This window comes from Austrofundulus limnaeus, unplaced genomic scaffold, assembly GCF_001266775.1.
Source record: "Austrofundulus limnaeus strain Quisiro unplaced genomic scaffold, Austrofundulus_limnaeus-1.0 Scaffold0, whole genome shotgun sequence".
In the NCBI taxonomy this organism is placed as follows: Eukaryota; Metazoa; Chordata; class Actinopteri; order Cyprinodontiformes; family Rivulidae; genus Austrofundulus; species Austrofundulus limnaeus.
The window spans coordinates 2,933,695-2,944,027 of NW_013952402.1; the positions used below are offsets into that span (position 1 = coordinate 2,933,695).

General features: G+C 38.7%; 2 protein-coding genes across 2 annotated transcripts; one reads left to right on the forward strand and one right to left on the reverse strand.

Annotated features, from left to right (window-relative positions):
• Positions 1–325: 325 nt before the first annotated feature.
• rab23 (RAB23, member RAS oncogene family) lies at positions 326–3,750 on the forward strand (the record flags this gene model as incomplete). The annotated part of the gene is given in 7 exon segments (XM_014011654.1): positions 326–385; positions 2,090–2,297; positions 2,536–2,621; positions 2,862–3,018; positions 3,131–3,213; positions 3,287–3,379; positions 3,467–3,750. Coding segments are annotated over 6 exon segments (708 nt in total). The 3' UTR covers positions 3,601–3,750.
• Positions 3,751–6,501: 2,751 nt separating this feature from the next.
• On the reverse strand, positions 6,502–10,073 carry bag2 (BCL2 associated athanogene 2). Its single transcript, XM_014011772.1, has 3 exons — positions 9,736–10,073; positions 9,480–9,589; positions 6,502–7,374 (listed from the first exon to the last, which is right to left on the reverse strand). Exons 1-3 carry the CDS (start codon positions 9,855–9,857, stop codon positions 6,980–6,982), a joined length of 627 nt encoding a protein of 208 aa, XP_013867226.1. The 5' UTR covers positions 9,858–10,073; the 3' UTR covers positions 6,502–6,979.
• Between the last annotated feature and the right edge of the window lie 260 nt (positions 10,074–10,333).

The following is a 10,333-nucleotide window of genomic DNA, read 5'->3' on the forward strand; positions in this document are numbered from 1 at the left end:
TGTTGTTGTTGTTGTTGTTGTTGTTGTTGTTGTTGTTGTTGTTCTGTAACCCTGATCCCCATCTGTAAAATGGCCACTTGATCGTTCCGTTTTTGCTAACTTAAATTTAATTTGACCTTAGGGATGTTCTTTTAAGTATTTGTGGGCTTCATTAAGAATGTCATATCCTACTTGAAAAGGTGAATGTATGGATGTTTTAACTTACATGCTACAACGGACTGCCGTAAAATKCTGTCTCGTGCACTCTTCTTGCTCTGCTGCTTAGCAACAAGCGTTAGCGCGAGCTACAGAGTTTAGCAGTGAGCTAGCCACTTTTCGGTCCCAACAACAAACCGGAGCATTAGCTCGTAGAAAAATAGCAACGCGCATGCATACGGAAAATGCCGTAAGATATACTTTTGTTTTAACGTTAATTAAATCTTTAAGAGTTTATTTTAAATGTCAAGTCATGGTGTGTGAGCATTAATTTSAAGTAAATCCTAAAAGTGCAGAGAACTTTTTCAGTGATGAATGGCTAACCTTAGCACGGTAACCTTAGCATTGTAGTCTGGCGTCTCTGCTGGTCATGGAGACGAGCAGAGCAGGAGGATGTAGGCATGTTAGTCTGGGTTAGCTGGCCGGTTAGCTGATCTAATGTCGAAGGATACATACATTGTAACGGAATTTCGCAGGTAATAAATAACCCGGTTCTGTATATTTTCTGATGTTTCATTCATCCAGAGTAATTGCGTCAGTAATTTCGTACAACACCGGCAGCTGCTCCTCCCGTCAGCCGCTATTCAACAGGTTTTGACCCAGGCAAGGCTGGAAGATCGTTTTTTTGGGGAGCAGATCAAAGCTCTGAGGAGTAGAGACTTTGAATAAATCACACTGTGAATAGATAACCAATGGAGTGAGTGTAGCTTAGTTAATGTTTATAGAATGAGACGGGTTTTGTTCTGTGCCCTAGAATGGTATTTTTAACGATATCCCGTCATAAGGCCTGAACATAGTATTGGTGAATCTGTGAACATAGAGTGTAGCAGTAGAGGTATGTAATAACGTTTAATAATTTAACTTAACTGGGTGCCATTTTCAGATCATTTAGCTCTTTAAACTGACATAAACAGGGCTGTGACATTATTATAGAATGTAAATGATGTCCTTTAAACACATTTTGCTGTTATAGCATGCTTGAAAGGTGGGGGCGAAATGTTTGTGGAGGAACTCTTAATTGCCTGTGCTTTGTGTAGAAAATATGTTTCATTTAACATGTTTAAACATGCAGTAAATTGTTAATTTTCACAGCCTTTACTTAAGGAGCATTTAATACCCCCATTTGTTTTTTTAACACTGTGCTGTCAACACTTTTTATAAATAGTTGCACAAAGTATATGAGGATGCAAACGTTCAAGCTGGCTTCAAAATCCAACTTAAATCAAAAAAAGGAAGAAACTGACTTGTTTTTACTGAACACGGTCAGCTAAGGTTGTGGAGGTGGAAAGTATCCTTTAGGTACACGTTGATGTAAAAAGAGCATCCTGTTTTATTTGAACTGTTTTGACTGCYTGCTACAACGACTGATGAATGAATCAGCCTAATATTAATCTCTACTGCCACACYTATTGTCATTCAAATCCAGGCAGCCTGTTGGACAGCACCGTAACGCAGCAGGTTGTCAGAGTCCAGTGAGAACAGCTTRGCAGCAATATGTTGTTTAGCGTTGCACTCAGTCACTCTCCTAGTTGCCATGTGGAGTCTGCTTGTTTCAGTGCTAATGGAAAAGTAAACATGCTGCCATACTCCCTGTAAAAAAATTTACAGCCTTTATTTTTGGCTGCACGAATGTTAGTTCAATAGATAATTACGGCTCGTAAGGAAGAGAAGCCATTTAGTCCCAGTCAGGGTGGTGAGTAATGGCATTGAAAGTGGCAAGCTTTAACGCCTAAAGTTTAGACATTTGATAATTCTTGAAATGAAGCATTGCAGTTTTTTTTCCAAGTAGCTTTGGTAAATTTAGAATTTGGGGAATATTTTAAAATGTGTGATTTCTTATCAAATCAAAAAAAAACGTGCTTTATGTTGAAACGTTTTTGCTTGACACCCGCAGTTGGTCATTTGTTTGCTGAAAGCGACCGAGAACAGCGGAGAAAAGCAGCCAACATGTTGGAAGAGGACATGGAAGTGGCCATCAAAGTGGTCGTGGTCGGCAACGGTGCTGTTGGCAAGTCCAGTATGATCCAGCGTTACTGCAAGGGCATTTTCACTAAAGACTACAAAAAGACAATCGGGGTGGACTTCCTAGAAAGGCAGATTGTGTAAGCAACTGATTGTTTTGTTGTCATGTATATTTGAGGCCACTGTGATTGTTGCGACTGGCTTTTTGTTTGGTTGTTAGTTTTCTATCTTTRTATTTTTCCCTTAGTGAAATCTAATAATTTCTATGTACAGATCTGTAATGTTTGAGTGTGATTGATTAGGATTGGTATGTTGCTGTTTGATAAATGTAAGCTTACATGTTCCTCTGTTCCTCATATTACTTGTTTACTGCTGTAGTGTAAATGATGAAGAGGTCCGACTAATGCTCTGGGACACAGCAGGGCAGGAGGAGTTTGATGCCATTACCAAGGCTTACTACAGAGGTAAGATCATCATAATAAATAAAACACAGGTGCTTTGGGTTACAGTGTTCCCAGGCAACTGAAAAAGAAAAAAAACACTTTTTGTTCACAGATTTTATGATTAACTGGCCACAATTTGTTAAACAAATGTATTGAACTGGCACAAATAATATTAAGTGTTTTTTTTTTTCATATTTCAAGTGGATAAATTCAAGAAATCAATAAAAACGTGACTTGTCGGCACATGTTCTTGCTTTCCAGGTGCCCAGGCTTGTGTACTAGTCTTCTCGACTACAGACAGGGAGTCGTTTCAGGCCATCGACAGCTGGAGGGAGAAGGTGGAAGCAGAGGTTGGGGACATCCCCACAGTGCTGGTGCAAAACAAAATCGATCTTCTGGAAGAGACGGTCATTAAAAAGTAAGTGATTGATTTTTCRGAAATGGCAGTAAAGCAACAGAACATAAAGAACACAATGTAAGTGTAACAAAACAACAGCAAAATGTAAAGAGTTCWTTCTGTACTCTCCCAGTGAAGAGGCGGAAGCTTTAGCCAAAAGACTGAAGCTGAGGTTTTATCGTGCTTCAGTGAAAGAGGATCTTAATGTCAATGAAGGTGGGTAAAAAAAATTGGTCTGATACAAGCTGAATTGTTCTTTATGTTTTACTGTTTTGGTTTTTATTTGCAGTTTTTAAGTACTTAGCTGAGAAGTATCTTCAGAGACTCAAACAGCAAACYGCTGAGGAGACAGAGGTGGTCCACACTACAAGCAATAAAATAGGTAAGAGGGTTTATTTTAACAGACTTAATTCAAAGCAMGTTTTTAGTGGTGGGGTACACCATTTATGTTTATTTTTTTTCCCCAAAGGTGTCTTCAATACAGTTAGTAGTAATGTTAACAACCAGAGCTCCAGCAACGGCAGAGAAGTCATCACTTTGCGACCAAACAAGCAAAGGACCAAGAGGAGTAAAAATCCGTTTGGAGGTTGCAGCCTGCTTTAAAGGACATCCTTTTGTTTTAYTTACTGATTTTAAAACACAGACTAGGAAATCCAACAAAACACTACTTTGATGACACTAGGGCTGCCACGATTAGTCGACGACTAATCGATTATTAAAATAGTCGATGACTAATTTAATAATCGATTAGTCTGGGTTTTTTTTTTTTGTTTGTTTGTTTGTTTTGTGGGTTTTTTTCTCTCCAAACTGCTTTGACACCATCCACTGCCACATCTGTCTTTCTGTCCTTGACACACATGCACAGTAGTGGTAACTGGGGTAGGCTGTGGACGTCACAAAACATTATACAGACAGGCTCTGGTATCATGGCTACCTGACAACGGAGCTCAAAAGTGTGGGATCATTCAAAGAAAATGAAAGAGAAACGTGTGCAATATCTGCAAGGCAGAACTTGCCTTCCACAGCAATTATTTTTAGTTAGCATATAGCTAAAATCTAACTATGGTTATTTATTAACAGCTGCATTGTGGCGCCGTTTAATATTCAATTAACGTATGATCCGATTAGTCGACTAATCGAAAAAAATAATCGGTGATTAATCGYCTATAAAAAAATCGTTTGTGGCAGCCCTAGATGACACGTAAATAAACCATATAAAAAGTTTTTTCCCCCACATAAGTGTTTTTTTAGTAATATTCTGCACGCAAAACCTGACAGTTTTGTACGCCACTGGGGCCTCCTTGTGGTTGCCTTAAGTAATCGCTGCAGCTACGATACGTTTCCTTTGAGTCGATTCAGTCATTACAACACGTAAAGTATGGGATATCACACCTCGTCATGTTCTGACTGAAGACGCCTCTAATCACACTTTTAGGTGAATGACATAATGACAGGTGACAGGCCTCACCTGTGTTATATATTCGTCTGTTTTATGAGTGTGATGTCCCATGCTTTATGTGGTGCTTCTCGTTTATCTGCTTCAGGGAACAGCAGTTATATGCATAAAATTAGATTTTCTATAAACTAAAGTCGACCACAAACAACTTATATCTGAATGTTGGGGTGGGGGGGGTCCTCACTATTGAAGTTTTTCAAATTAGACCTAATCTATAGGAACTCATTCAGATGTGTTACAGCTGAAATTGCACTTTGTCTCTTAAAAACATTTGCTCCCACACATGACTTTTACAGCCTGTCGTCGCTGTGTTTGACATGTCAGCTGTGCAAGATGTTTGCATGTATTGTACAAGATATACAGATTATTTTGTACCATATTTTTCTAGCAAATGACGGAATATGGTTCAAACTATGCTGTTTATCCCCAAACAGATCCAGAGGTGAATCGCTCTGCACAAGTATTTTTGTACCAAGCACAACAGTGTTGAGTGATTATATTGTGCCAAATGTGTTGAGCTGTGGATGAATATTAACATTGCAGTGGTTTGGARGTAACATAAAATGTATAGGAATGTGCTCCTTCTGTATAACCAAATATCAATAACCACTTAAACTAACAGAGTTCTTTATTGTTATTCATTTCAGAATAGATTTGATAGCTTTAAACTGAGATTATAATCGGTCATAATGCGTTTAGCCTCTTTTCACCATTTCATTAATTGTTTTAAATTACTTTATTATACAGCTGTGAAAACTCCAGGTTTGCTTTGGCAATCTAGACCTTTTACAATCTTTTGGATTTGTTCTTGTAAATATCATTCTGTTGCTTTTATGATTTTAAAGAAATAGTGAGCCCAGAAACACTAGAAGACTAAATGGTTGTATTGAGTTTTGTGGAAACCGTTGTTCTCTGGGAGTGTTGCAGGCAAATCATCTGGACTGGACATAAAGCTGCTTAAGTCCTCAATTGTGCCTACACGAAAACATTTTACTAGATGAAAGTACTCAAAAGAATTTCTCCAAATTGCAGCTCAGTCTAGCTGTGTTACATGCCTTTTTTTTTTTTTGCACGACTTTTTAAATGTTTTGTGCAAAACTCMGAAATAAAGTGGTTGACCAAGCACATGAAAATATATGGTGATGTGGAAAAGTCTTGTAGTACAAATCATGTCAAATTAACATTACTTGGAGCTCCAACTGTAAGTTTTTATATGGGGAAAAAATAGACAAAAAGACGGTACATATGCATGCATGCTTTTGTCTTTATTTAAAAWATATAAATAGCGCAGGACTTATTCGTTTTCCACTTATTGTGAAAATCCAAAAAAAAGGTGCTCATATATGTCTCATTTTAACCATTGGGACTGAGAAAATGCCCCATTTCATGCCTTTTTTCTTTTGAACTTTTTTTATAAGGAAAATAATTAAGATTCAACGCATGCAGGCCTTTTTCACATCAATGAATGTTCATAGTGGCAAAGCCTGTTTACATTTTCAACTCCCTCCTTTGCTGTTAAATGAAAAAAACTAAACCCTATTGTTTACTTCAGCTTTTTTACATTGTGACCGAATGAATACGTGCACTTTATCATTAAGATGGCGATTAATCTTAAAMAATTAACCATAACTATGTGCTGTTACTCAGGTGTAATGATGTTTTACATGTGTTCCTGCTTTCTCACTCATGACTTTCTAAACTAATTTTACATATTTAGAGCGTCAGATCAGCGTTGTGGGTGTGTACAAATGTATCTCAAGCTGAGATTTGTGTACCTTATGTGTTGGAGAGAGTGTTCGATGGCAAGCTGACAAATAAAACAAGGTTTTTCTTGAACATCTACTTGAGTTGTTTTTGTTCCTCTGCGTGGTTTCGAATTTTTTTCTCCGATAAATTCCAGATTTATGTTAATCAGGATTTCAATCACTTTTCAAAGGGCAACAATGGACCCACTGAACCCGTACATTTTTTTTTTGCCAAAACTGGACAAACAACAGTCAGATACTTGTCAATTTCCACTAGCAACATTTTTTATATTCAATAACTCCTTTGAGYTGTTTTATACAGTATTTTATTACATGTTTGTTACATAAAAACTGCCTTGAACATAAAAATGCACAGCTTTATGCAAAATGTGTTGCATTCACACAAAGAGGTAGTGTACAAACTTCAGTCCTTCAAATGTGAGACATATAAAAAGACAAAATTAAAGACACCACTGGGTATGTTGTTCAGTTAAATTGTCCAGTGTGTGCAATAAATCAGAATCGTTTGTGTATTTGAATACAACAATCAGAATAAAAATGTATTTTTACTGCTTTTAACACTTATTTGGCAAAAAATGTAGTGTATCTTTTTCTGTCTTAAATGCATCAGTGAACATGCAAAGTGCACTGTGTCAACACATTATCCAATTAACAGTAAAAATGTAATTTAAAGGCTTTCTGCTACAGGTAAAATCCTAATAGTGTAAAGCATCACAACACTTTTCTATAAGGTTTGTGGAATTTAAGACACTTTAAGGTTTCAGTGACCTCCATTGGCTTTTGTGTCCTCAAGTTTTTGGTGATCCATGATCTTGATGTTCTTTTCGGCGTTCCTGACGTTCCTCAGCAGACTCTCCAGCCTCCGCTTGATCTTCTTCTGGTCCTCCAGGGCGCAGCTGATCACCACAGCCTGGAACTTCTGGTCGACGGGGACGGGCGGCGCTTCCGACACGCAGGCCGCGTGCAGGGCCAGCAGCTGCTGCCGACCCCCTTCCATGTCGCTCAGGAGCCTTTTCACGATCTCGTCGATGATGGACGTGGCCTTGAGCAGCGCCTCCTCCTGCTGGGGGTTCCGGATGGTGCCGACGGAGATCTCCACGGACAGCGTTCGGCCCATCAGGCGGTCCGCAGTCAAAGTCAGCTCTTCCCTTTCACCTGGAACGCACAAGAAAGGGGGAAAATATTTATACAACCTGTAGGATGCTACTACCACCATGCTTTGACACGTCATACAGTTTCCTCAGGTTTGACAAGACTCAMCTCCCCTCCTTGTTTTTTGTTTGAGGTTGGGCTGAAGTTTTCTGTCAYATTTGAAGGTGTCTTGATTGGTACCCAGTCAGTCACACAGACACTTCATGAGTTTCCAGTTCATGGCAACCTTGGTGGTTCCTAGGTTGTCCCTGAACATCCCAGCCAGTTCCTTAGACCAGTGGTTCCCAACCTTTTTAGACTTGTGTACCCCCTGAGCCATTTTGTCATACCACTAGTACCCTCTTCTGTCAAACGCAATGATGATTCTCCAAAACTATAATGTACAACAGCTGATTATTAAATGAAAATTATTTATTTAACCCCCTAGAGCYTTTAATTCTCAGGCACTTTATTATTTTCAACTCAAATTAAACAAAGATAAATACATCGCCTTGAAAGTGACTTAATTAAATAAATAAACCAAGGTAACYGCAGGTGCAGAAAACAGCAGCGTCCAAAATACGTTAAATACCCCAAATGAGCAAATTCTACGAGATTCCGCATTTTATACAGGATTCCATTTTGTGTCAGTTTCGTGATTCTGTTCGCAGTTTCCGCATTGTGGAAATCATAGGGTCCTACATATCTCAGTCCTATTTTTATTTGTTTTTTTTACACAGCTGGAAAATTTTCCCATGTACCCCCTGTAATATGCAAGCGTACCCCAAGGGGTACATGTACCCCTGGTTGGGAATCACTGCTAGACTTTTCTATTGTCCTGAGTTTTGGTCCGCCCATTAAGTACTGTCAATAAAACCTTTTTTTTTTTGGCTGGCAAGGAAAATAGAACCACAAACAGCAGTCAATCATGATCGCATCCATGTTAATTTTAAACCTGTAATATTTATTCAGTACCACGTATGTATATATGTGACCCTTCACATCAAAATGAGGATTAAGTCAAATTTAYACAAAARGATCTAAGCATATTTTCAGATTCCTGGCCCTTCAGTTACATTTTGATACCTGGATCATCCTGATTACAGAAATACGTCTTTATTTGTCTTCTTAATTAGAATAACTCATTAATATTTGGCCTGAATKTTACGTTTAGATTATTTTAATGAGGATTTTTTTAATGTAATGTTAAATAGGAAACCTTAAACAATTTTTGGATATTAAGCTTTGCCAATGGGAAAGAAAAAAAAAGCATTGTTAGCTTGCAGGGAAAATTACAAAAATGCTCAGAATCATAATGTTTTATTTTTTTATTTTTTGTAGCTTCTACTCAAGTGTTCTTGGTGATTTTTATTTCAGATATTTCATTTAAATGATCCGTAAATAAAGTATTTATTCTTTATATTTTGACAAAATGCAATTGTTGCATATTTGCTTTGTATAAACGTGACGGATTACAGAAAATCCACCATCAATTCAAACTTGCTGTTTTTAAAAGTGATTGCGAGATACATTTCACCGTYCCGTACTCACATACCGTTGTTGAATCTTTAGTATACTTTACTGTGAACAGAAAAACTAGGACAATCCAAGCCAGTTCACGTGTGTGCATCATAGTTACTGGTTAAATGATGCAGAGGTGAAACATGAGCCTGGCTCATTCACTGTGGGTGGAGTGCTGACACTTGTTTTTCTCAAATCCCTCCAGCTTCCACAAAAGCGTAACCTCACTGGATCACAATGTCACAGTCGGTGGAGAAACTGGAGATAAACAGGGTTCAAATTAAAGTCCTTGAATTTCCTGTAAATAATGAATATCACCCACCTTTCATGTCAGATATTTTAACTAAAATCTGATCCTGTGCTGAGCTGCAGCTGTTTTGGTCAAGTTTTAAAACTGTCATATTATGCAACTGTGAGATTTTTGCAAGATAGAGGATGACTCTCAGCTACCACACCTGTTTTACATCAATATCTGTAAAACTATAGTTGTGTTTTGCTTGTTGTGTGGCCATCTTGAGTGTTCATCCAGTTTTGTAAAAAGTTTCAGTGAAATCCATTCAGTGAGATATTTTGCTAACAAAGCCTGCACACAGTTCCAGCAGCCTCACCGGCACAGATGTTCCTCATGTCTTGGCTGTTCTGAARGGACTGAATCATTTCCAGGATGGACTCCCTTTCCTGTTCCATGGCGCTCGCGGCTTCGCGTAAAGTTTCCACTCTGGATGAGAAAAAGAAAAAAACACGCACACACACATACACACAATAACTAAATCAGTTTGCTGCCAGAGCAAAGAAGTGGGTTCGTTTCTGGGCTCAGACATCACACGAGCGGACCCATGGTTCGGGCCTGTAACCGAGCTGCACCTTATTTCCAGCTGATCCAGACTTTCCAGGAGCTGCCCGGAGCGGTCTGCCATGGACAGCGTCCTGCTGAACTTGCTGCAGGCGGCTTCGTTCATCTTCGCCTGGATTTTCGCCTGAGCCATGCTGATGAAGATGATGATGGCTTTGTTTTTTTATATTCTTCTTATTATTATTACGCCAGTCCGTCCGAGACTAGAAAACACACCGCGCGTCCGGTAAAGTGCCTCTCTCCTCGGACTGAAGCGGCGCCCCATGGGGGGAACATTTCCAAACATGGGCTGGGACTTCCTTCTCCCTCCTCCTGGTAGAAAGTTCCCGAGACCATAGGGGGCTTCTCAATTTTGGAACCGCACCGCGGGCCACTACAGGTCCAAGACAAAAGTAGTTGGGTCCACAAAACAGGAAAAGGAAATTTAAAAAAAATCTGCTTCTGACCCACAAAATAACACTGGCAGAGATTTGCAACATACATTATTGCTATAATTCACCAACAAAATAAGTCAATAAAATACTAATATAAACAACTTTTACTTTGGTAAAAGTTAAAGTCTCCATTAGGAATATTACTTGAGGAAAAGTCTTAAAGTATCTGATATTT